Source organism: Nothobranchius furzeri, chromosome 7, assembly GCF_043380555.1.
Source record: "Nothobranchius furzeri strain GRZ-AD chromosome 7, NfurGRZ-RIMD1, whole genome shotgun sequence".
Taxonomy (NCBI): domain Eukaryota; kingdom Metazoa; phylum Chordata; class Actinopteri; order Cyprinodontiformes; family Nothobranchiidae; genus Nothobranchius; species Nothobranchius furzeri.
In genome coordinates this window covers 81,048,816-81,076,713 of record NC_091747.1, presented here as the reverse complement: position 1 = coordinate 81,076,713, position 27,898 = coordinate 81,048,816, and the positions used below count along the sequence as shown (strand labels likewise).

The 27,898-nt window shown below is 43.4% G+C and overlaps 2 protein-coding genes and 1 long non-coding RNA gene across 3 annotated transcripts in view; 1 reads left to right on the top strand and 2 right to left on the bottom strand.

Moving 5' to 3' along the window:
• LOC129155879 (uncharacterized) overlaps window positions 1-27,898 on the bottom strand; it is a 41,127-nt gene that overhangs the window by 8,563 nt on the left and 4,666 nt on the right. The gene's annotated exons all lie outside the window — the stretch shown is intronic.
• On the top strand, window positions 503-23,156 carry LOC107395705 (zinc finger BED domain-containing protein 4-like). The gene is made up of 2 exons (XM_070553424.1): window positions 503-640; window positions 21,366-23,156. The coding sequence occupies exon 2, from the start codon at window positions 21,366-21,368 to the stop codon at window positions 23,022-23,024; it is 1,659 nt and encodes a 552-aa protein (XP_070409525.1). The 5' UTR covers window positions 503-640; the 3' UTR covers window positions 23,025-23,156.
• On the bottom strand, window positions 15,080-15,689 carry LOC139070700 (uncharacterized). The gene is made up of 2 exons (XR_011521179.1): window positions 15,554-15,689; window positions 15,080-15,208 (listed from the first exon to the last, which is right to left on the bottom strand). It is a non-coding gene; the product is annotated as an uncharacterized lncRNA (long non-coding RNA).

Genomic DNA, 27,898 nt, shown 5'->3' with positions numbered 1-27,898 from the left:
ACATCAAGCAAAAGTGTCAGTGCTGTCAAAATCACAAGTCATTACAGCATCTTTGGTCACAAAATCAAAAGGTTTGAACATGTTTTCATTGTGACGGATTACTTTGTAGGTAATCCCAATGTCCCAATGTCATGTTGTTATGGAAATTTTATGTTTTATTATTTCTTGATCATTAATACTATTAACTGAATGTCCCGAAAGCATTCTAACACACACACACACACACACACACACACACACACACACACACACACACACACACACACATACTTGTTACCCTGTAACTTCCCACACACACACTCTCTCTCTTTTATCTTCTTGTATAAATACAACTCTCAGGGTAGAAACTCTTGGCAGTTGCCCTGTGCTCTGCCCTGATTGCAGTCTGGTGACTTTGTCTGCTTATTTGTCTCCTTTTCTCTCTTAACGTAGGTAATGGGTTTATAAATTCCCTAACATAATTTGGTCCTTTGAGAGCCGGGGTCTGTCACCTGGCAGCGCCAAGAGCCAATGCTGGAGTACTGTCGAGAACCTGAATCTCCTCCAGTGCTGAGCTTTTGCTGGGAGGTCGGTGTGATGGTCTTGACGTCGCTGGGAGGCATGCGGATCCACAAACTCAAGACCTGAGCGGAGAGATCTGGTGAGACAAGTTTGTTTTGTCGTTTTGTCCTTGTGGTACCGAGAGAATATCCTGGGTAACCAGAGATTCAATTTGGTGTCATCCGCCGAAAGTGATGTTTATGACAGATTCTCTGAATGCTGTCTGAGTTTGGCTTGGTTTTGAGCGTTTTAGCCGGAGAAATAGAAATACTGATCTAGTTATCTGTTGTTGTTTGTTTTAAATGTTGTCTGCTTTAACTGTTGTTTGAATGAATGAGATAGTGCCTGGACTTGCTTTATTCTTGTAGAAAGAAGGATATCACAACTCATTTAAAACACACTTTCTCAAGTATCAGTGGTCAGATTTATAAATAGTTGGCTGATAAGCCGTAAAATCGGATCTCGCTGTGTCAGAACACAGTCAAAGGGCAGATTCGTATGCCTAAATCTGACCTCATGCCAAAGAAAAGACGGTGTGGTATGGGTGCATATGGGTAATGAAAAACTCACAAACACCTTTTGAATTTATACTCATTGTACATTGTACATTTATAGAAATGTAAATCCAGGAAATGGGGAAATGATCTGAAACTTATTGATCGATGAAAAAATATGTTTCCCTGGTATGTGATGACCGCCGACGTGTTACACTTGCAGTGTAACCTTAAAGTTGAGATAGTAAAAGAGAGAAATGAGAAATTACAAATGAACTATGAGGATTATGGTTACAAGGAAGCACAGAGCGGTGGAGAGAAAGAGAAGGGTTGAAAAAGTGAAACAGAGAGGAAGCACAGCCTGCCTCAAAATCCAAACAACAGCAGCTGTGTTCTGAGCCACTAAGGTCTTATCAATTGAGGCCTGAAGGTTACTTAACTAGAAAATAAAGATGAAAAATTAACCCCTTGATGGAAAATGGTCACTACAGTGGACAGGTTCTCAAAATTGTTATTTATTTATTTATTTATTTATTTATGTTTTGCTATTAAGCACAGCTGTTGAAGACTTTATTGCATTTGAGCCCCTCCATTTGGACTTCAGTAAGTCAAGCCAACATATTTCATATTCAGAATGCACGCTGTCCACTGAGATGGACATGTAATAAATTATTTGTAAATTATTAAATGTCACAACAAATATTTGTTGAAATTTGTTTCATTCACACCTAAAGATGAATGAAAATAACTGTTAAAAATCATGGTTGAAGATTTCATAATTCATGCATCACAGGGTTAAGCACTGACCAAGTTAAAGAAGACAGTCCAGCTGAAAGGATCTACCCTATTGAAGTAGCTGACCTGAGGTTCGATGTACATGATTTATCTGGTATTTTGGTGACTAAAATAATTTGAACTATGAACCGTGTCACTTTGGTGGCTGAAAGGGGGAGGGTTTTAGTAGAACCCCTCGGTTTGAGAAATTGTCTGTTGACAGTACCTCTAGAGTCTAGACCAATAAAGCCAAGTATGTAGGTTTCTAGTAGGACCTCTTAGACTGAGAAATTGAATGTGTGATTTAACAGTAATTCCAGACCAACAAAAACTAATGACTATTCTCAACTTGCATTTTTTTAGATCCTTATTTTTTTCTAAACCTTTGTCTCTTGACATTTTAAATAAGATGAAGGGAGTTTCAGTAAATGACAATTGACACCCGGGTGAAAGATCAGGGGCCTCATTTATCAAGCTTGCTTACGCACAAAACGAGGTCGGAAAACTGCGTAAGCAACTTTCCACGCAAACTTTGGGATTTATGAAAGACATTTTAGCAGAAAATGTGCACAACTTTAAGTTGACTAAGGACCTGGCTTATGCACATTTGGACATGGAGAGCACCTGCAGTGCTGCTGCTGAGACGGATACAATTATGAAATCCTGCAGCATTATCACTTGAACTGCTTTGTTTTCACACAGAACAAGACCCCCCACATGCACACACATGCGCGCGCACTCACACACACAAGCGCGCGCGCGCGCACACACACACACACAGCCTGAAGTTCAGAGTACGGAATGCAGAAAATCAGCAGGGGGACAGATTGAGACAGAACATCATGCGTCTGTGACAGTGTGTGTCCTGTCATTGTGACCCGATTGATCATGCGCCCTGGCTACTTGGACAAGGGAAATCTCCGTTTTGCTGACTGGTTAGCACGCGTGACTTTCACCCAGGACTCTGGGGATCGAATCGTGATCGGATCTTTTTTTTATATCCGCCACAGATCTCTCTGAAGAACTTAGCATTGACGGCTTCAGCAACGCTGTGCCACTCCGTGGATTTTCTTATTTGTTTTGCAAAAGCACTTCCTTTCATTTCTCCACCTCACCCACAAGTACCTGAATTTCTGCTCATGAAATAGCGCTTCCTCTATCTACGGTCGAGATCGAAATGCTGCAACAAGCCGGCTTATGTATATGCATGAGGTCCACAAGGCACTTTGCATTGACTATTTATGGCAGTAAGTGGGCGTGGTGAGGTCGGGATGTGACTAAAATGCAGCTGAGAAACTTTCTAGATAGTTTCTGATTTATGAAGCGGAGATTGCGTGCAGCTGTGCGTACTCCATGTTTGATAGATCACAAACCTACTTGGCGTAAGTACATTTATTTGCTGAGCTTAAGTACGGTTTTAGTGAGGATTCTACGCAATGTTTGATAAATGAGACCCCTGGTGTGCAGTGCATGTTCAGTTCAAAAGCTGCATTTTGAACAGTCTAAAAAATATCACTTGTCATAAACTGAATCTTCCTGGCATCTGTCAAATGTAGGAACTTGTTCAGATCTCCAATTAGCGGACTTTGTGATCAGAACAAGGGAGAAAACTGTCAGGAAGTGAAACTAATAATGGGTTAGAAGATTGAAGCTGTTATAGGGAATTTACATTTAAAAAGCTCAATTTGTTTTAATTCTTCATGTATTCTCAGCTTGGGAACTTTTAAATGCTTTAACACAGAATTTCACGATCCTCTCTGTCGTGTTGTGAGGGTGGAGATGGTGGACCAAGTGTGGTGGAGGGTTCAGGAGGCAGAAGAGCAGGCACGGATGAAATAAAAATAAAAATGGTTTAATGGTGGAACGGGAGAGACGGGACAAAACACGCATGAACAAACAATGATCCGACGAAGACAGCAACAAGGAGGGAGGTATAAATACACAGGGAAATCAGGAACACATGGGCAGAGTAACGAGGGACAGGTGAGAACAATAAGGTTAATAAAGGCAGGAGAGACACAGTCAGGGAGGCCGGGGCAGATCATGACACTCTCTTCCTGATTCAATCAGACACAACAGTAGTAGAAAGAACAGCGTGCTAGTATCGAAAAGAAAACATGCATCCTAACCGACCTTGGTCTCAAGTAAGACAATATTCTATCAGCCATGTGATTCTTAAAGCAGAAATCAGAAAAGCTTCAAAATATAATTCCTGGAAGAAAAACAAAACCAAAAAAGAAAGAGTAACTCCGAGTTGCTGCTTTAACTTAAATATGGGTTATGGATAAGTTAATGCTTTAACTTACAAATGGGTTTTACACGCTTTGAAATTTAGTATGAAGTTACTGGACAGTTTGATTTGAGGTCTTCTGTCCTCTTTGGAATGTAAATATCAACATTGGCCTATGTTTTTGGAGCCGGTAGAGATTAGGTTAATTTTGACACCACTGCTTGACCTTGTACACTTTAGAATTAGGAGAAATAAAAGTTATGTGGGTTCTGACTGAAACTTTTTATGTTAGTGAATTTTAAACAAATTAATGAACTGATTTATTGCAGAACACATCAAATAACGTGTGTAAATTTAGTCAATGACCAAATATTTCATTTTTTGTAAAGGGTGGACAGTATAATAATAATAATACATTTTATTTCAACAGCGCCTTTCTGAACACTTAAGGACACTTTACAGAGATAAAATACACAACAATAAAAGATAAAACAGCATAAAACAAACAGACAGATTGGAGCAACGAGAGTAATTATTGGAATGCTAGACGGAACAGGTGAGTTTTGAGTCTGGTTTTAAAGAGAGTGAGGGAATCAATGTTACGGAGGTCAGGAGGAAGTGAGTTCCAGAGCTGGGGAGCAGAGCGGCTGAAGGCCCTGCTCCCCATAGTGACCAGACAGAAAGGTGGGACTGAGAGGTGGATGGAGGAGGAGGACCTGAGGGAACGGGTGGAGGTTGAAGAATGAAGGAGGTCTGAGAGGTACGGTGGAGCTAGGTTATGGATGGCTTTGAATGTATATAGCAGAATTTTGAATTGGATTCTGGAAGTGACTGGGAGCCAGTGGAGCTGCTGAAGAACAGGGGTGATGTGGTGGAAGGAGGGAGTTCTGGAAATGATGCGGGCTGCCGAGTTCTGGAGAAGTTGGAGTTTATAGAGGGATTTGTGAGGAAGACCGAAGAGAAGAGCGTTGCAGTAGTCAATACGGGAAGTGATGAGGCTGTGGACAAGAATGGCGACCGAATGAGTAGCGAGGGAGGGGCGTAGGCGGTTAATGTTACGTAGATGGAAGTAGGCAGACCGGGTAATATTGTTTATGTGGGACTGGAAGGATAGTGAGGAGTCGAGGATGACACCCAGACTCTTGACCTGAGGGGAGGGGGAAACTAAGGAGTTGTCGACGGGAAGTGTAAAGCTGTGGATTTTGGATAGTAAAGATTTAGTGCCGACAAGTAACATTTGTGTTTTATCACTGTTGAGTTTGAGAAAGTTTGATGTGAACCAGTCTTTGATTTCAGATAAGCAATTGGTGAGGGAGGAAGGAGGAAGTGAAGAGGAGGGTTTGGAGGATACATAGAGCTGGGTGTCATCCGCGTAACAATGAAAATGGATGTCAAATTTACGGAAAATATTTCCCAGGGGAAGAAGGTAAGTGATGAAAAGGAGTGGACCGAGAACAGAGCCTTGGGGGACGCCAGTAGTGACAGGGAAGGGACGGGAAGTGAAGGATTTTAGTTGAATAAACTGAGTACGGCCAGAGAGATATGAACGGAACCAATCAAGCGGGGTATGAGAAATGCCAAGGGAAGACAATCTATGGAGGAGGATGGTGTGAGAGATGGTATCGAAGGCTGAACTCAAGTCGAGGAGGATGAGAATGGAGAGCAGTCCAGTATCGGCAGCAGTGAGGAGGTCATTATTGATTTTTATGAGTGCAGTTTCTGTACTGTGGCCAGGACGAAAGCCAGACTGGAAGGGCTCATAGAGGCTATTGAGCGTGAGATGAGCATGGAGTTGAGCAGAGATTATTTTTTCAAGGATTTTTGAAAGAAAGGGAAGATTTGAGATGGGACGAAGATTATTGAAATTATTGGGATCGGTGCCGGGTTTCTTTAATATTGGAGTAATAGATGCAGTTTTGAAAAGTGAGGGAACAATACCGGTAGAGAGGGAAGAGTGGATTATGGCGGTTATGAGAGGGAGAAGGGAGGTGAGACATGTTTTAACCAAAACTGTAGGGAGGGGGTCGAGAGAGCAGGTGGTGGGCTTGGATTTACAGATAATATCAGATATTTCGGATGAGGTGGGAAGAAGAAAGGAACAAAATGACTGGCCGGGTGAAAAAATCTCAGGGGGAGGGGAAGAACTTGGAATTAATTGCTGGTGTATGGAAGCAATTTTCTGAATAAAGAAGGTTAATAAAGAGTTACATGAGTCAGCAGAATACAGGTGGGGGGGTAGAGAGTCTGGGGGATGAAAAATATTGCGCATTATTGAGAACAGAGTCCTAGAGTTGCCTTCATTGGAGGAAACCAATCCAGAGTAGAAAGCAGATTTTGTATGTTTAATTGAGTCCAAGTATTGAAGCAGATGAGTTTTGTGCATTTCTTTGTGTACTGCAAGACCAGTTCGTTTATAGAGGCGTTCGAGTTGACGTCCTTTGGCTTTCATCTGTCGGAGTTCAGGGGTAAACCAGGGGGCAGAGTTAGTAAAGGAGACGGACAGAGTTTTGACAGGGGCAAGAGAATCCAAGATATTGTGGAGTGTGGAGTTATAATGAGAAACAAGATGGTCAGGAGAAGCAGAACTAGGGATGGATATAGTGTTAATAATAGATGACAGGGTGTCTGGGTTAATGTTTTTGATATTGCGGAATGAGATGTGACGGATAGGCTTAGTTCTTAAAGAGCAGAGGGGGATGTTGAATGACAGAAAAAAAGTGATCAGATATATTTACATCATTAGCAGAACAGTTAGATGGGGTTAAACCAGAGCAGCAGATTAAATCAAGAGAGTGACCTTTAATGTGCGTGGGAAAATTAGAATATGTTTGAAAATCGAAGCTGTTGAGGCAGGAGGAGAAGTCTCTGGTGAGGGGGAGGTTCAAGTTGTCCATATGAATATTTATATCACCAAGCAGAATGACATTGGGGGAGAGGGTAGTGAGCTGGGTGAGTAATGAGGAGAAGTCATTTAAAAAGTCACTATTGGGCTTGGGTGGGCGGTAGATCAAGGCAATAACTGTAGGAGTGGGACCGGGTATTTGAAAAACAGAAGATTCCATGGAGCTGAAGGCAGGAGTGGAGACAGGCAGCACCTTCCACTTCTCGCGATAGAGCAGCGCGAGACCGCCCCCGCGACCGGAGCCACGTGGATAGGAAAGGTAAACAAAGCCGGGGGGAGCGGAAGCGTTAAGTTGGGAAAAGTCGTTAAGTTGCTGCCAGGTCTCCGTGAGCCCGATGAAATCCAGTTTATGGTCAGTGATGAGGTCCTGAATGAGCTGACCCTTGTTTGTGAGAGAGCGGACATTCAGGAGGCCGAAGTTGACGGTGTTGTTGTGGTTGGAGGTTGCTGTCTTCGCCAGGCTGGCTAGCGAGCAAAGGTCCGCAGTCCGGCCAGTGTTGAGGCGAGGACGACGAGTTGTGGACCAGTATGAGGTGATTGAGTGAGAGTTATCCAGCTGGAAGTTACGGCGAGACCCACGATGGATGTATCTCCGGCGAGGAGGAAGGACGATCTCCGGGTGGAGCTGTAATGCTACCGGCGGAGGCACAGAGAGATGCCCGCGTAGCAGGAGGAGATCAGCCGCCGTGTACTGGAACAGAGCTGCCCCAGGTTGGAGGAGAAGGGACAGGGCAGACCAGAGGAGGGTCAACCAGATAAATAACTTGCAGGCCCACATGATGAACAGCGGTGGGCAGCTAGCCGATAGCAGCGGGTCAACAGCCGGGAGGAGTGAGGTAGGTTTAGTCCGCTTGTACACCCAAACAACAAACTGACAACCAAACAGGATCCAATGGAGGCAGAAAAAATATAGCACCCACTTAGGACATCTACAATCTAGTGCTCCATAAAAAGTAAAACACGATAAAATCACGTTAAAATTAGGGCCTGACCGATATATCGGCCGGCCGATATTATCGGCCGATATAGGGGTCATTAACTCTATCGGCTATCGGCCAAAAAGATGGCCAATATGGCCGATATAGCGCTACCTATCCAGCAGATGGCGCCCTACGATATAGCGCTACCTATCCAGCAGATGGCGCCAGCTTTATGAACTCATGTCGGCTCCACTCCTCGGGGGTGGAGCCACCGTCACAGCACACATGCAGCGGAGCAACAGTAGCGAAGCAGAGACGACGGTGATCAGGAAGTCGGAGTTTTTTTTTTTTTATTGTACAAATTCACAAATACAGCGCATATCTTACAAATCAACAAGATATGAATAAGTACAGTTGGATAAGAACAAAGCAGCCATCAAACAAACAACAACAACAACAAAAAGAAAAGAACATTATAGGTCAGAAATAACAAAACAGCATACCCGTGCATTAAATGACCTTCCATATGAAGTAAAGAAAACAAAGAAAACAAAACAAAAATAGAAGTACGCACATACATTCTAGCTACATCAGTTGAAAAGCAACATCAAAAAATCAAGTAAGATCTGAGCCTTCTTTAATTTACACTTATCTAATGAAGCCTTCAATAGAAGGACTTCATTTTTAAAACCAGCAAAAATCGGAGTAATTTTTAAGAAGCGACATTTATGAATGAAAAATTTTGCAACTATAAATAAGTTGTTAATCCCAAATTCTATTTTCTTATTTTCTGTTTGTAGGCCAAATCTGTCAGGGTGCGCTGGTGAGTGGAGCGGAGGTGAGGATCCAAATGCAGGGGAGAAAGCAGGCAGGCAGACAAACTGGACAACTGAAAGGGTTTTAATGATTCACGCACGCAGGACATAGTAACAATGAAGCAACAAGAGACAAAGGACTGGAGGGGTTTAAATACAGGAGGGCTGGGAGCTTGGGTGATTGGGAAACGAGAGGCAGGTGGGAACAATCAACAGGGACACAGGCTGAACCAAATGGAGAGACAGGACAGGGTGTGACAGTACCCCCCCCCCCCCCCCCTCAAAGGGCGGCTTCCAGAAGCCCACAGGAACACAGAACAGGGCCGGAGGAGGGGAACCCGGATGGAGGGCCGAGAGGGACAGAGCGCCCGATGATCAGGAGGCAACGACGACGACGGGCTCTTGGGGGCCTGCGCCTGGGGCAGAGGAGGAGGCGACAACGGGCTCTTGGGGGCCTGCGCCTGGGGCAGAGGAGGAGGCGACGACGGGCTCTTGGGGGCCTGCGCCTGGGGCAGAGGAGGAGGCGACGACGGGCTCTTGGGGGCCTGCGCCTGGGGCAGAGGAGGAGGCGATGACGGGCTTCTGGGGGCCGGCGTCTATGGCAGAGGAGCTCTGTAGACTGGGCCGGGGACATAGTCTCTGCAGGCTGGGCCGGGGACATAGTCTCTGCAGGCTGGGCCGGGGACAAAGCCCCTTGGACGGGCTGGACCGGAGACTCGTAGAAGAGCTGGACCGGATACGGGATGACCTCCAGAACCACCGTTGGCACTGGAGACGGTGGAGACGTCGGACTAGAGGGACCGCCGACCTCTGGACAGGAGAGAGCGCCGACCTCTGGACAGGAGAGAGCGCCGACCTCTGGACAGGAGAGAGCGCCGACCTCTGGACAGGAGAGAGCGCCGACCTCTGGACAGGAGAGAGCGCCGACCTCTGGACAGGAGAGAGCGCATCGACCTCTGGACTGGAGAGAGCATCGACCTCTGGACTGGAGAGAGCATCCTCAGACGAGGCAACTTCAGACGAGCCAACTTCAGACAAGCCAACTTCAGAGGCGGCGACTTCAGAGGCGACGTCGTCAGACGAGCCGACTTCAGAGGCGGCGACTTCAGAGGCGACGTCGTCAGACGAGCCGACTTCAGAGGCGGCGACTTCAGAGGCGACGTCGTCAGGGGAGGCGACGTCGTCGGACGAGCAGACTTGGGAGGCGACGTCGTCGGACGAGCAGACTTGGGAGGCGACGTCGTCGGACGAGCAGACTTGGGAGGCGACGTCGTCGGACGAGCAGACTTGGGAGGCGACGTCGTCGGACGAGCAGACTTGGGAGGCGACGTCGTCGGACGAGCAGACTTGGGAGGCGACGTCGTCAGACGAGCAGACTTGGGAGGCGACGTCGTCAGACGAGCAGACTTGGGAGGCGACGTCGTCAGACGAGCAGACTTGGGAGGCGACGTCGTCAGACGAGCCGACTTGGGAGGCGACGTCGTCAGACGAGCCGACTTCAGAGGCGACGTCGTCAGACGAGCCGACTTCAGAGGCGACGTCGTCAGACGAGCCGACTTCAGAGGCGACGTCGTCAGACGAGCCGACTTCAGAGGAGACGTCGTCAGACGAGCCGACTTCAGAGGAGACGTCATCAGACGAGCCGACTTCAGAGGAGACGTCATCAGACGAGCCGACTTCAGAGGAGACGTCATCAGGCGAGCCGACTTCAGAGGAGACGTCATCAGGCGAGCCGACTTCAGAGGAGACGACTTCTGGACAGGCACGGGCGTCGACTTCTGGACAGGCACGGGCGTCGACTTCTGGACGGGCACGGGCGTCGACTTCTGGACGGGCACGGGCGTCGACTTCTGGACGGGCACGGGCGTCGACTTCTGGACGGGCACGGGCGTCGACTTCTGGACGGGCACGGGCGTCGACTTCTGGACACGAACGGGCGTCGACTTCTGGACACGAACGGGCGTCGACTTCTGGACAGGAACGGGCGTCGACTTCTGGACAGGAACGGGCGTCGACTTCTGGACAGGAACGGGCGTCGACTTCTGGACAGGAACGGACGTCGACTTCTGGACAGGAACGGGCGTCGACTTCTGGACAGGAACGGGCGTCGATTTCTGGCCCGGGGGCGTCGACCCTTGAACTGGAGGAGGCGTCGACCCCCATCGACTTCTGGTCCGGGGGCGTCGATTCCTGGTCTGGAGGCGTCGACTTCTGGTCCATCGACTTCCGAACCGTCAACCCCTGGACCGTTGACCCCTGGACCGTCAACCTCTGGTCCGGAACCGGAACCATCTGCTTCGGGGTCAGAACCGTCTGCTTCTGGGCCGGAACCGGAACCGTCTGCTTCTGGGCCAGAACCGGAACCATCTGCTTCTGGGCCCGAACCTTCTGCTTCTGGACCGGGACCGCCTGCTTCCGGACCGGTATCATCAGCTTCTGGGCTGGAGGCAGAGCTGCTGCAGGAGGAGCTGCCTGGCCAGGCTGGACCAGAGGCGGTGCGACCTCCGGGACCACCGCTGGAACTGGATGCGGAGCGTCCACCGGGACCACTGCTGGAGCTGGCTGCGACAGAGCAGGTGGTGCTGAGAACTGTGAAAGCAGGGAGGACAGACCGTCCAGCTGACGCTCCTTAAGGCTGAGGGTTCAATGGAGCTGGGCCAGCTTAGCCCGGAGATCGGCGAGCTCCGCTGGGTGAACACCGGGCTCACTCGTCTGGTCCTGAGATGAGGAGGATAGAGCGTCCAGGCGGGATTCCTGGAAGCTGATGAGCTGGCGGAACCGGCCAAGCTCCGCCTGGAGACTGACGAGCTCAGTCAGCTGGGCTGCGGCCAACGCTCCTCCCTCAGCAGATGACGGAGGCACCGATTGGGTCGGAGCCGGAACTGCTGGTTTGGCCGGGGGCTTGTCCAAACTGCTGCGCAGAGCAGGGGCAGCGGCGGGCACACAACTCCATCCCGGTACACAGGACTGCGGGGCAGCCCGGCGTCTCTCCCCACGCCGTGGACCAACGCCGGGGGAGCACACAGCCAGACGGGTGCCCACGTAACTGGAGTGATCCGAACGCGTCTCTCGATCCGGTCTCTCATCAGGCGCTGGGAGGGTGGAGAGGAAGGCCGAGGGTGCACGCCGGCGCCGTTGTCCGCGGCGAGGCGGAGCTGGAGCTGGAGAAGCCAGGTGGTGGCTTGGAGCGTGCCACTGGAGCAGGTACTCCCTCGGGAGAATCTCCCCGCTGGTTCCTTCAATTGGTTGCTTCATTCTGTCAGGGTGCGCTGGTGAGTGGAGCGGAGGTGAGGATCCAAATGCAGGGGAGAAAGCAGGCAGGCAGACAAACTGGACAACTGAAAGGGTTTTAATGATTCACGCACGCAGGACATAGTAACAATGAAGCAACAAGAGACAAAGGACTGGAGGGGTTTAAATACAGGAGGGCTGGGAGCTTGGGTGATTGGGAAACGAGAGGCAGGTGGGAGCAATCAACAGGGACACAGGCTGAACCAAATGGAGAGACAGGACAGGGTGTGACAAAATCTAATTACTTGAAAGGTTAGAGAAGGGCAATCAATATTTTTAGAGGTTAACCAGTACTGAAAATCATCCCAAAAAGATCTGGAACTGTCACATGAATAAAAAAGGTGCTCTGTAGTCTCAATATCAGTTTTGCAAAACGTGCATGTGTTCGTATCTATATTAAATTTCTTATGAAGTTAGTCCTTGGACGGGTATATGGCATTTAAAATTTTAAAGTGATTTTCTTTTGCTTTTGGTGGAATTGGAAAAGAAAGATATTTAATCAAGAACCTAAAATTATAATCTTTAAACAAATATTTTCTTTTTAATTGAGAAGGAAAAAGTTGTTTGGTTAGAATCGTCCTTAAAGAGCAAGTAACGTCTAAATTAACTTTTTTTTGCTGATGAACTGTATAAATGAGTGTCTAATAGTGTTTTAAATGTGTGTATTCATTATTTTAGCATTTTGGTGCATTTTCTTAAAAAATTAAAAATTCTGCCTAAATACCACAGTATAGCTCCACCTTCAGCTTAAAACATAGAATTTGACTCATTTTGAATAAATTTTAGCCAATGGCTAAAGAGTAAGATACTACGTAATCCAGTAGAGTACTACGTAGCAGCTCTGTGTCAACGTTATAAAAGCATCGGGAGTCTCGGCCACGCCTTGTGGCGAGTTGGGAGTTGGATTTGCATGAGAGTGTAGGAGGCTAGCCGTAGTTCAGCATTAGCATATAGCATTAGCATATCCTAGTCTTTAGCATAGCTTTTAGTGTTATACATACTTATTTAGTGTTAGCTTGGCTGTTGGATATTGTAGTTTAGTTACTGTTTGGCTGTTAGTGTAATTAGGAAAGTAGTTCGGGTTTAGTGCTCCATATCGTGTTAGCATGGTGAGATGGTGTAGTGTAGTATGGTTGCGGAGCTCTGTCGGGTTGCACTCCTTTCCGCTGGACTTAGAAATTAGGTGCCAGTGGTTGCGTGTCTGGAAAAGATTCAGCTCCCGCCTGGTGCTGTAGTTTGCAACCAGCATTTTACCCGCGATTCTGCACGTCTCCGTTCCAAGAGGGAGGCTGTGCCCACCGTGGCTCTTCCGCGATTTAGATACAGCCCACCGACTCTGCTCCCCCACCATGACGGGCTACAGTCTGAGGTGAGTAAGCTAAATAAAAGTTTTAACATCTTCTAAAGACAATTTCCTACCTAAATGCAAAGTTTGAGAGACGTGGTTCACTCCATTTAGCTAATATCAGTCTGCACTGCCTTCGGGCTATTTTGTCAAGTTCACAAAATGTGGAACGGGATGTAAGGTTAGAATCAGCGGCGAATCGGAACATATCTCGAAGCCCTGGCCGACAAAACGGTCCACATGACTGTCAGGCTCAGAGAAAATTCGGGTTGTTTTTGTCAGTCGGTAATTCAGCAACAGTGACTCTAAACTGACGCAGCACTAGTTGACAGACATCATTACAGCGTGAAATCCAGCACAGCGTGACCCGGTTCCGTGAGGAATTCTGTTCAGGAGGTCGCATTTCAGGGTCTCCACATCATATGTGACTGACTTTTACTTTATAATAACATCACACACTAGGAATGTTATAAAGCGCCTATATGGGACAGTTTCTTTTGTATTTTATCTGACTTTATAAACATCAATGTGCTTCTATTTTTTTTTCAGGCTAAATCTACCCAAGACACTGGCTGTCAGACTGATTTAGTAATCTGCAAGAATGCACTTGTCCAGGCTGACGTGGTGTTACCCGTAGCAAAGGTGAATTATTTTTAATAATCTTCTATGTAAACATTTTATTACCTTCTAGTTTTAATTTGTTTTACAGATTGTTACACGTGATTTTATGCTCTTTTAAACGTTCATAAATGTGCTGCTTCTTTGTTTTTTATAGAGCTCACAGCCTCAGTGTCTTGTGACACAGGGACCATGACAGAAATTCATCTTCCAGAAGGTCCCAGAGCATCCACACCTCCTGAAAAGACCACGGTGTGAGGTGTCTGCTGTTGATTCCAGCTTCCACCTCAGTGACAGTGCAAGCTCAGTGAACTGTTCAAGGTAAAAAAAAATTAAAACATTTCTGAATTTTTAAGATATTAACAATTAAATAAGTATGTGATTACATCATGAAGGAGGCTACTGATTCTGGCCCTGTGACACTTGGTGGTCACCACCAGGTGGTGACGTGTGAGCTGATTCACCTGGTAAATAACTTTTAAATTAAATATTTTGTTTTTGCTATCAAAAGTAAATTAACTAATAACCTGCATTACTGCAGGACACTCAGCAAAATATGGACTCTACACCATGAGGCAGGCACACGTTAATAACTCTATAAGAGCACATAAGGTAAGCAACACCACATATTATTTTTATTACTGTACACTGTCCTGGATTTGTTTTCTTTCTGCATGATTTGTTTTCTTTCTGCATCTCATCATTAGCCTGGCTGATCACCTGATAACTCCTGTCACCTGATAACTCGTGTCATCTGGTTATGACAGCATGAGGATGTCCTCACACACCTGTAACCTACCAGCTCATCTGGCAGAATAGAGAGAGAAGAGACACCACATCTCCTGTTCCTGGAAAGCCTTCAGCCATCCTTCGATGACTGAGAACCTCCATCAGCTCTGTCTCCTGTCTGCCTACAATTATTATAATAAATATTGTGTTTGACAAGTTTTTTGTGCTGCCAAATATCTCATTTTGATTCCAGTTTTGATATTTTAATGGATATTTATAAATTACATTAATTGAATTATCACATTGTCGCATGTTTAACTAGCTCTATTGTGATGAACTAAACTAGCACCTCACTGTTAAAAGCTCGTTTTAATTTCAAGCATGTTTAAGTATTTATGGACATGAACAAAAACAGGAAATATATAAATTGAGATTTATTTAATTAATATAACAAATAAGGGGGAAAGAGTCATTGAAAGGCACATTCTTCTGGAAGTTCCTGATCCCGACGACATCAGCAGGAGACCAGCTGCAGACACCAGAGGATCACCTGCAACCAAGAGCAGCTAGTATCAGTAAATAAATAATGAAATCAGGGCAGTTTTAATGGGCTGAACACATTACAGAATAATTTTCTCATGGTATATTTTCATAACTTTATGCAGCAGACTAGCTTGAGCCCAGATCTCCTGGAGAGCTGCTATCCAGCACGTTTCAGTGGATTTTCCTGCTTTAACAGGTTAGATAAGCTGTTAAGCAGCTCAGCTGTTTGTTGCTGATTAAAACCAGGTGTGTTGATGCAGATAAATCTCTAAAACATGCTGAATACTAGCTTTTTGGGGCCATGGAGACAAACCCTGCAGCTAATCCAATGCTATGGCTAACGGCTACTTACGTTCAGAGATGGGTCTGTTGGGTCGGTTCCAGTAATTTCAGGCAACTCACAAGCTCAAAACAATAAGGCTCATGTCCGCTTGTCTCCTCCAAATAGACTTGGTCCCTTTCTTCTCGAGTGTCTGGGTAAGGAGGGGGAGAAACGTCCTCCACTTCTAATGACTGCTCAGAGTGAAGGGAGCTAGCTTCGTCTAGTTAGCCGTCTCTTCGTCACTGCCACGGCTCCGCCCTCTCGGTCCTCCAGGCAACGCCTACTAATGTTGCAGTTTTCAAAATTGATACGTGGGTGGGGTAAGACTCTGAGGCACACTTGACATGCACTTTAAGAATTTATTATTGCATGACTTTCCATTAAATTGACGATCATCAATAACTAAGGATGGTTCACGAATTATAGAGGAAGAATAGGTTAGACTGGCTTTAGCTATCTGAATCATTGCAGGGGGAATGGCTTTCACAACTTTAATGAATTTACTTTGAGTACATGATACGCCATAATTATCTATGAATTTATTGTACGATAATACATTGCCATCATTGTCTAACAAATGTAAAACTGTCCAAATTCCATGATCCATCCAATCCTTATAAAAAATGGATTTTCGGTTTATCAGTATACATCTGTTGTTCCAAATTGAATTTGTATGTGGAGAAAAATTATGCTTGTAAGTCATTTTCCAGTACTGAAGAACCTGTTTATGAAAATTAGATAATTTAATAGGTATTTTGGAAATTTCAAAATCACATTTTAAGAGAAATTCAATGCCACCAATCTTCTCGAAAATTATTTTAGGGAAATAAAACCAAATACTGTTTGAGTTATTTATGAAAGACTGCAACCATTTGAGTTTGATGGAACCATCCATTGCTTCAAAATCAATCGCATTCAAACCTCCTTCTTCAAACGATTTCACTACATCATTCTTCCTAATATAATGTTGCTTGTTTCTCCAAATGTAATTAAAGTTAATTTGATTTATATTAGTGATTAGTCTATTGGAAACATATAAGCATTGTGATGGATAAATCAGTCGAGAAATACCTTCTGTTTTGGTAAGTAAGACGCGTCCAAAGATGGAGAGGTCTCTTTGTAACCAGCTGAATAGGATCTTTTCAGATTTCTGGGTAATATGCTCAAAATTTAGATTTTCTCTATTATTTGTATTCTTTGATATTATAATACCCAAATATTTAATTTCAGTTTTAATAGCTATGTTAAGAGAGATACTGGGTTCACAGTCATGAATATTTAATAATTCACATTTTCTGATATTCAGGTACAAACCAGAGGCCTTTGAAAATAGTGAAATTTAATTTAGTGCGAGAGGAACCTGTGTCGTGTTCTTTAAAAATAGTGTAGTATCATCTGCTAATTGACTTATGATTAATGGGGCTCCCATCAAGTTCAGTGGTTGAATATTTGGATTGTGTTTCATGAAAATAGCTAAAAGTTCCGTTACAATAATGAAAAGTAACGGAGAAGCTGAACACCCCTGACGGATTCCTCGACTGACGTTAAATCGTTTAGACGTTCCAAAAGTTAGAGAAATAGAACTATTGATATCGGAGTATAACAAAGAAATTAAATCTATGAATTTTTTACCAAAACCAAAATACTGTAAAGCTTTTAAAATAAAAGGATGTTCGACCGTATCAAATGCTTTATAAAAGTCTAAAAAAAGAATCACTCCATCATCTTCAATTAAGTGTTTATAATTTAATAGATCTAAAACTAATCTAATATTATTATGGATAGAACGATTCTTAAGGAACCCAGATTTTGTTTCACTAATAATCTGATCTAAGCCGTCCTTTAATCTGTTTGCAATAACATGAGCCAGAATTTTATAATCTGTATTCAATAGAGTAATTGGTCGTAGATTATCGATTAATCTTTTATCTTTACCAGGTTTGGGGATAAGGGAAATAAGACCCTGTTTCATTGTCGTTGCTAATGTTTCATTACTAATGATTTCTCTAATAGTTTTGAAGAAAATTTCTTTCATTTCTTTCCAGAAGAATTTATAAAAGATAGCAGTCAAGCCATCCTGACCAGGAGCTTTGTCCATTTTCAGTTTGTTTAAGGCTTGATCTAAATCATCCAGTGATATGTCAGAATCACAAATTTCTCTGAATACATAATCGATTTTGGGAATATAAGGTTCAATCTGATCAAAAAAGGTAATTGAATCAGTAATTAAATATTTAGATGAATATAAATTTGAATAAAACTTATGTATTTCTTCTGCTATAGTCTTGTGATTTGTGCATTCTTCCCCATTTATAAGTAATGTATTAATACATTTCTTCTCTTGCCTCCGTTTCTCCAGATTGTAGAAATATGAAGTACTTTTTTCACCTTCTTCTATCCATTTTGCACGAGCTCTAATGTATCTTCCATGAGCCTTTTTCTTGTATAAATCATCTAATTGAGCTTGTAAAGACAAAAAGGATTTCTTATCAGCCTCTGACATAAGCTGTCTATTACAATAGTTATTTAAATTGTAAAGTAGTTGACTTTCAAACTCCTTTTGTTGCCTACTTTTCATTTTATTAAACGTAATTGAAAATTCTCTAACTTTAAATTTAAAAAATTCCCATCTGTGTGTGTAAGTACCAATTGTTCCATCATTGTAGATTTTATGCAGGAGTTCTTTAAACATTTTAACATACCCATCATCAATTAACAGATCTGCATTAAATTTCCAGTAATCCTTTTTGAACTGTGTTTTATTTTCAGGGTTAAGTTTAAGAGTAATAATACTATGATCTGTCAACGGGGCTGCTGAGATGGAAACATGTGAAACATATCTATATAGTACAGACGAGCCCAACCACAGATCTAATCTGGACATATTATTACCATTTGGTTTAATCCAAGAGAACTGAGTAACTCCAGGGTTTCTCTCTCTCCATATGTCACTTAAATTGTTTGAAGCAATGAATTTTGTTAGAGTTGGATTCCACTGATTAATACTGTATCTAGGAGGGTTTCTATCCTGCCATTCATTTGGAACAAGATTAAAATCACCGCCTAGTAACACATGGTCTGTGTGGTATAAAAGTTTATACTCAGAGAGGACATCTGTTATTTTTTCCAGCATGAGCTTATTTAGAGTTACAGAGGAGTACCCATAAACATTTACTAGGATCACAAATGAATCATCAATACTCAATACAACTGCCAGCCAGTGTCCTGAAATATCAGCCTGAAAAGTCACGACCTTCCCTGGACATCGGTAGAAACAGAGAGCAACTCCAGCAGAGTGGTTTGATCCATGGCTGAAGAGGATTTTTTCACCCCACTGATTTGACCAGAAGGTGGCGTGAGCGTCACTTGAATGAGTTTCTTGCAGTAAGGCACAATTTGCTTTTAGCCCTTTGATAAACATAAACATTGCTTTTCTTTTAACATTATCCCTGAGACCTCTAACATTCAATGACACAAAGGATAAACACGTGCGTAGCATTAAAATAAACAAAAATAGAGTTCAAAATATTGAGAATATCAAACTTGAAGATAAAAGAAAAATTTAGTTTACTTTCCTGTTTAGTGAAAGGTGAAAGAACAGTGGTGTCGGCACCTCCCATCCCATTCATAACTGTCAAACGTCCCTCTTAAGTAGAATTCGGAGAACAAGTAAAGGTGAACATCTTTCAGCCATCTGCCAGAACGCGACGGCCGTTGATATAACCGACAGCTCCCCTGTAGTAAGCCTTCTCTCCCGCATTTCTGGCTTGTAGAATTTTCGGCCAAACCTTCTCCCTCTCTATACGATCCTCCTTCGTCAAATCCTCGGCAAAACGGATTTTTTCACTCTCACAAATCTGAGCTTTTTTGGACTTCTTCCATATTCCATCTCTATGTAGGCGCTGTGTGAATTGAATTATGACTTGGCGATTTCTGCCCTCTTCTTTCCTTCCAATCCGGTGCACAGTGTCGACGATGTACTCCAAATTATCCGACCATTCTGGGGCAATCTTGGCGAGAATTTTAATCACCTCTTTTCTGATTTCTTCATCCATGCGTTCTTTCATTCCTTTAATCCTTAGATTCCACCTTCGTGAGTACCGGTCTCGTTCTCTTGCCTTTTCTTTGAGGTCATCAACTTCTCTCCGTAAGGTTGAGGCTTCCTTCTCCAAGCCCGCAATTTTATGTTTACAATCACGGACTTCAGCTTCATTGAACTCAATGGACTCAGCAAGACTGGCAATCAACGAGGCATTCTCAGATAACTTGTTGTTAATGTCCGCCATTTTATCATCTTGTTTATCAAATCGCACGTGGAGAGCTTGAATAGCTACTAGGATGTCGCTCGCTGTGGGACTAGGTCTAGCAATCTTTCTCGGATGGTCACCTTTAGACGGAGTCGAGAGAAGCAAATCATTCATTTCCTCCAGGTTTCTTTTTTCCCCGCCGCCACTTTCAAGCTCCATGTCTGAAAGGCAGTAGTCGTGGTCATCCGCAGCTGAAGCCAAGTCTTGTATATTATCATTCTGGGAAGACTTGCTTTCCTTTTTGTCCTTCTTCTGTTCTTTTGGCATCTTTGTGAAGTCTGCGTAAGGTTTTTGAGGGAACAAAGCACCAAAAAACGAGGGATAAAAGGTACCTTGCACCAGAGCTAAGTTAAGGACAGCCGCTTAGTTCGCCATCTTGCCGTCACTCTCAGGAAGTCGGAGGTGAGTCTTCAGTTTTAAGCATATTTGTTGTGTCAGTGGTAAGTTGAACGGTAAAATAAGCAAAGTTTCCCTTCAACATGCTTCTTAAGTTTATTGTGTGCCTCGTGGCCTCGTATTAAAAAGTTAACCTGAAAAAATAAATAAAAAAAACTGCCGCAGCATTACGCTTCATGCAGAGCTCACGCTGCTTCCCCTTTAGTCATGCAGGGCAGTAAGTAAGTAACATTGGCCTTTTTCTGGTAGACATTCTGGAATATTCTCAGACAATTTCCTCCGCTCTTCTTCAGCAGTCTTTTCAAACTCACGCGGTTCACCCGCGGCTCGCGAAGGCGGTCCCCGTTTCACGGCGCTTCAGCGGCACACGACCGTTGTCGCAGCTGGTTGGGGGGGTGGGGGGCAACAAAGCAATGAAACGCTGTGCAGGGAGTCCCCCTCCTCACCCTAGCTGGGAGATGAGGGGGGGCGGTAATGCGAGAAAATAAACATCCCTCTCTACAATAGAATACATCTATTGTATTTTTCAGCCATATATTTTACATAAGGCTTATACATTGCCACATACTAGTCATTTAACGTATCTTATTTTTATTTTCCTAATACTGTCGGCTTTGGAAAGGATCAAAACACAAAAGTGTAAAACTCAAAAGTATTTTAATGCCAAAAATCAGGTGACAGAAATAAAAACAGGTAGCTAGGACGCTGAAACCAGCAGAGTATGACTGAAACTGAACCGTATGCCCTGAGTGAGAGATGACAGAGGACTAGTTATGAGGAGGAGCTGTGAGTGGGAGCAGAGTACAGCAGGGGAACATAGGAGGAACTATAAATGAAAATATTTTTAAAGAAAAAATCCTAAAAGGGAAAGAAGAATAACTAGAAAAAAAACCTGACAACAAACGGAGTAGAAAATTCAGTGGAAGGAAAAAAAAGACTTGAATACTAAATGAGAAAACCTTAACAGCTGGGGAACCAAACAAAAACAGAGCCATTGGTTTTGAGCCCCAATTTCTTATATCATTTATTTACATGATAATTTTTAAACTTTTAAGTATAAAAATGCCACATTTAATGTATTTTACTTTGTCTTGGTATCAACAGATATATAACTGTACTTTTATGCTAATTATTTACAGATGGAAAAAGAGGGTCGTAGTAAGGTGTGGGACTACTACACTAAAGATCCATCCGGTGATGTCGTCTGCAGCATCTGCTCATCTTCAGTTGGCCAGGGGTCAGAAAAAAGCAAGTCAAAAAACACAACTAACTTGTGGCACCATCTTAAAAAGAAGCACAAAGATGATTACGAAGTTGCACAAAGTCAAGGAAAGAAAGGGACAGGAACTCAAATGACTCTTCCACAAGTTGTTGAACAAACAGCAAAATGGGGCCCAAATGACCAAAAAGTCAGAGAGCTAGATAAGCTCATAATGGAAATGATTGCCACAGATATCCTGCCCTATGCTGTTGTGGAGGGAGTGGGATTTAAACGACTGGTTGCAAAACTGGAACAAAGATATTCACTGAAAAATGAAAAATATTTTTGCACAAAGTTGATGGAAGAAACATACCAAAAGGTTGTGAACAAGGTTAAACAGCTTCTTCATACTGACAATTCTGGACTCCTTGCCTTCACTACAGACTGCTGGTCTGGAGCTGGTGAAGCCCTCATGAGTTTAACAGCTCACTTTATTGACAAAAACTGGCAGAGAATCCAGCTAGTGCTGAACGTGAAGACAATGTTTGGTTCTCACACAGGAGAATATATAAGTGAAACTTTCCTTAACTTATTAAAAGAGTGGGACATTGACCATGAGAGAGTGCACCTGGTACTGAGAGATAACGGAGCCAACATGGTCAAAGGTATGAGGCTTGCTGAAATGCCTGGACTGAGCTGTACAGCTCACACACTGCAACTGGTCATAAATGACGGCTTAAGTGCACAGCGAGCTGTAGGGGACATGCTGGCAAAATTTAAAAGAATTGCCACTCATTTCAATCATTCAACAGTCGCACAGCAGCGTCTCACCAGTATTCAGAAGGAGATGGGAGTTCCTGTTCACTCGATTATTCAGTCAGTACCGACAAGATGGAACTCTGTGTTGCACATGATCGAGAGAATGATTGAGCAGAAGAGGGCCATTACTGCCTATTCCAGTGACCATGGGCATTTTCTGTGTCCAACACCAAATGAGTGGGACTTGGCTGGAAAACTAGTGGAAACCCTCAAGCCCTTGGAAGAGGTAACCCTTGAACTGAGCAAAGCAGAGTCCTCTGCCTCCTGCATTTTGCCGTCTATAGGTGTTTTAAAGAGTGTTTTACAAGCAGAGGGACCACATACAGCTGGCATCCAGACAGCGAGAAAAGCTATGATCCAGAGTCTGGAAGATAGATTTATCAACTTAAATCAGACCAAAGAAGTGGTTCTTGCTTGCCTCCTGGATCCCAGATACAAGCACCGACCCCTCGATCAAGAGACACTCAGTCAGGCTAAAAGTTGGCTACAAGAAGAAATGCAGAGTCAAACATCAGAAGAAACAAAACTGGCCACTATAACAGAAGAGGAGAAAGACCCAAAAATAAGGCGAGTAGGCACAGAAAGTATTGTTGACTGCCTATTTGAGAACATGCTTGCAGCTTCTACAAGTGAGGAAGAACAGCCAGATGATGTTCTTGAAGAACTGGAAAGGTACATGAGGGAGGCAGTCATTGACAGAAAAAAAAGCTGCCCATTAGAATGGTGGCGAAATAACAGCAGCCGTTTCAAGAGACTGGCAAAATTTGCTCAGAAGTAGCTCTGCTGTCCACCTTCATCAGTCCCAAGCGAAAGAGTTTTCAGCACAGTTGGGAACATTTATGATGACAAAAGAAGGTCACTAAAAGGAGAAAATGCTGAAAAGTTGTGCTTTCTGCATTACAACTTGCCCCTGTTGGACTGGACTTATTAGAGAATGGAACTGCTGCCAAGAGTCAAGACTAGGACATTGTTTGGTTTGATTTTGTTTTTGTCCAAGTTATTGTGAAATAACGTTCTACATGAAGGACTTCATAGTTAAAAAACATGCATAACAGCTGTAATTAAAGCGCAAAGTGAGTGCACAAATTATTGTTTTGGAACTTTTTTTAAATTCTCATTTGTTAGTGCTATTATTTCCTGTCCAGGGTGAATAAGTTCACAAAGTTAAGTTAACTTCCCTAGAGTCAGAAAACAAAATCTTGAATGTTAGATTTATACTGACTGAGTTTGTGTGTTCTGTTTTTGAGATTGCAAAATAAATCTCATTTGCATTACTTGGAAACCCTAGTGAGTTATTTGAGACAGTTCTTTGGTGTGTAATATAGAAATAAGCTAGCATCAAAAAGGCAGAGAATGAAGGGTTTAATCTTAAGAACATTTGTATGTATTTCTTTTTTTGTGAGGGAGATTTATCGGCCATTATATCGGCTATCGGCCTTTGTTAAAAGTTTTATATCGGTATCGGCCCCCAAAAAAGCATATCGGTCGGGCCCTAGTTAAAATCACCGGTGAGCAGCGGCTGCAAAAACGCGCCAGCGTCCACTCCTACCTTGCCTACATTTCATAACTCGGATTTCAGATACATGATGAAGTTTATAAATCTTTGTTACACACCTAAATTTATTTTATAAATGTGATTTAAATATTGAAGATTGACTTGATTTTTTTTCACATGACTGAGTGAGATATGGCCATTTCTCAATTTAGCATCCCAAATAACACTGTTTCCTTATCATAACCCGAATAAAGGAGGACTGCACCGCTACACTGACCTATTCAGACACACAGAGGTCAGTGTTGCCTGACCCTTCTCCGAGTAAGATAGTTAGCTGATTCCTCTTGATAATCTGCTACCTATCTGGTCTGCTGAATAATAATAATAAAACCTTGATCATGAGAGTAAACCAAAGTAATATTTAAGCAGAGTGTACAAAGTTACCCCAGATAGGAGATTAAATGAACAGTCATGAAATGTCAAAGATAGGAGTGACGTTTACTGTTTGACTTATAAACTCAAATTACACTATCATTAGACAATAAGGGATTACTATATGATGTCTTAAACTTTCAAAAGTACTGATTGTGCCTTTTTTACATTATCATATCCTGAATGAACTTGTCCGCTTCCTTGAGCAGATTGGAAACATTATCCATTAGAGATTTCTAGATACCATGGTTTTATCCATTGTGCTGTTATCATATGACATTAGACTTCTTAAAAGTCAGACTCCTACTCGAACCATGTGTTTAGTCCATTTATGAATTTGAAACTTTCCTAATAAATGAGCCTTATGAACGAATCTCCCCATTTATGATAGAAGTTAACCTAAACTTTGATTTAGTGTTCATGATTTCAGTAACGTCTAATTTATGATCATTTACTTCTAAATGAAGATTTTAAATTAACTGAACAGTTGATCAAGTTCTTTAAAAGTTACGAAAAGTATCTCTACCTTGTGTTAATCTATTTATGACCTCAATTACTGTTTATGTAATTAATATTTAACTCCTTCCTAGTAGGCTAATGAATATTTTTTGTCATTTTGCTCAGTCTTATTCTGCCTCTGCCTTAGAGATAAAAAAGACTTCTCTCTTGTTGAGTAAATCAGCTCTCACTTGTTATCTCCTTTATTCAACAAAGGGAACGACCCTTGCTCTAGACTCATCATTATTGTTTTATTGTTTGCTAGACGAGCATTGTGAAATGACAAATGTCCTACGAGAACCTTTCAGTAGCATGTATTTTACACTATGGTCTAACAAATATTCTTTGATGGTCACATTATTTTAAGAAAAACCTAATTACATGTGCATCTAGTCAGTCTGTCAGTCATTTATTTCTTGCTGTTTTCTGATTATAAATACTTTAGTTGTTCATTATCACACTTAGGTCATATTCCTCTGCTTGACCTTTAAACTAATTAGGGCTCTTCCTCAGCATAGCTTGTTTCCTGAAGTATGACCATTTTAGACAAATTACATTTTTACAAATTACAAATTACATCTCCTGCTTAGAACGTCTTTTCATTCCCTGAAACAATTTTTACCTTTTCAAACACTTTTAGGGTTGTGTGTACCTAAGGTCAAATCAAATCAAATCAAAGCTTTATTTATAAAGCGCCTTCCGCAACCCTGTCAGTACAAAGTTAAAGAAAGTGAATAAATCAGAAAATAAAAGCAATTCAAATTACAGATTACAAATTACAAAAAAGGTGAAACATTCTAGTAGAAGACAAATGTGTAAAACAAGGGAAAAAGTGAACTAATGAAAACTGTGAGATAAAATCAACACAAAAGAGGGACAAATTCAAACATGTTCAGGAAACGCCAAGCGGAGGAGGTGGGTTTTTAGGCAACTCTTGAAGACGGACAGAGATGGGGACAGCCTAACTGAGGGTGGCAACTGGTTCCATAGAGACGGTGCTAGGACTGAGAAAGCCCGGTCCCCGCGAGTACGACACCTAGAACGAGGGACAACGAGCAGGCGTTGGTCAGAGGAGCGCAGAGCGCGTGATGGGGAATGCCTGTTCAGGAGCGTGGCCAGATAGGGGGGAGCACCACCCTGGAAGAAATTAAAAACAAAGATGAGGAGTCTGAAGTGTGAACAATAGCAAACCGGAAGCAGTGCAGGGAGGCCAGAACCGGACTGATGTGGTCCTGTTTCCTGGTCCCAGTCAGGAACCTGGCTGCGCTGTTCTGCACAACCTGTAGGCGACGCAGTGATGACTGACACAACCCTGCATATAGAGAGTTGCAGTAATCAAGCCTAGAAATTACAAAGGCATGCAGTACCCGCTCCAGGTGGGCTCTTGACAGCATATGCTTGATTTTTGCAAGGCGTCTCAGGTGAAAGAAACTGGACCGGATCACAGAGTTGATGTGAGCATCAAATTTAAGTCCAGCATCAATTTTCACCCCCAAACTGGTCACAACTGGTTTTGAGTAGGGAGACAGAGGGCCAAGATCAACATAACGACCCACATTCCTGCTGTTGGGGTGAAAAACAATGAGCTCTGTCTTTCCCTCATTCAGATGCAGAACGTTGGCCATTAGCCAAGACTTCACCTTGTTAACACAGGACACAAAGGACTGGATAGAGTGACCTTTCTCCTGACACAATGGAGAGTAAATCTGGCAATCGTCAGCACAGAGATGGAATGATAGGCCATGTTTTCGAAAGATTGACCCCAGAGGTAGCAGATAAATGGCAAACAAAAGAGGACCAAGGATCGATCCCTGCGGGACCCCCCAGCGGAGCCCCTCCCAAGAAGAAAAAACATCACCCAGTTTAACACAGAATGTCCTGTTGTGGAGATACGATCTAAACCAATCCAGAGCTGACCCTTTGATCCCAACCCATCGTTCCAAGCGATCCAGTAGAATCGCGTGGTCAACTGTGTTGAAGGCTGCTGTCAGGTCTAACAACAGAAGCACCACAGATGTACCCTGATCTAGTGATAGATAGATGTCATTTAGGACCCTCAGTAGAGCCGACTCCGTGCTATGGCCAGACCTGAACCCTGATTGGAAAACCTCAAACAGATCAGAGTCAGCTAAATGTGAGACCAGCTGCTGATAAACGACTTTCTCAAGCAGTTTTGATGTAAAAGGCAGGGTAGAGATAGGCCTGTAATTTGCGATCACAGAGACATCAGCACCAGGTTTCTTCAGGGTCGGCCGAATAGCTGCTGCTTTCAAAGCTGCTGGGACCACACCTGTGCTGAGGCTCCCATTGATAATCTGACCAAGTGAAGGGCCAAGGCACGGAAAGGCAGCCTTCCAGAGAAGAGGCGGCAGAACGTCAAGTGGAGAGCCAGATGGCTTCTGCCTCGCAACAAGCTTACTCAGCTCAGAGTATGAAACAGTATTGAGGGAGCTCAGGGTGGGTGGTGATGGAGGAAGTGGAACAGGGTCAACAGAGTTACCAGAAATAGCTGCTCTAATGCCTGACACTTTATCAACAAAGAATCTGTGAAAAGCTTCAGAGTTTCCAGCAGCTGTAGGAGACATTAAGCTAGGCTCCTGATACACCAGGTCACCATCAGTTTTTGTGTTGCACGTTCACTGTCTCTACGTGACAAATGAGTTTTACTCTCCTTAAATATATCTGCTATTAATTTTCACTTATGGAGTTTTAATTTAGCATTTAGCAACAATTATGTTAGGGAATTTATCAATAAACCCATTACCTACGCTAAGAGAGAAAAGGAGACAGATAAGCAGACAAAGTCACCAGATTGCAATCAGGGCAGAGCACGGGGCAACTGCCAAGAGTTTCTACCCTGAGAGTTTTATTTATACAAGAAGATAAAAGAGAGAGACGGTGTGTGTATGAGAGGGGGGGGGAGTTAGGTAACAAGAATGTGTGTGTGTGTGTGTGTGTGTGTGTGTGTGTGTGTGTGTGTGTGTGTGTGTGTGTGTGTGTGTGTGTGTGTGTGTGTGTGTGTGTGTGTGTGTGTGTGTGTGTGTGTGTGTCTGTGTGTGTGTGAGAATGCTTTCAGAACATTCAGTTAATAGTATTAATGATCAAGACATAATAAAACATAAAATTTCCATAACACATATAAAGTCAGGACAGCTTGTAGGGCACTTTGAAAACAATTGTAAAGGAAAATCAAGACAGTTAATATGCACTCTTCTTGATAAAATTTA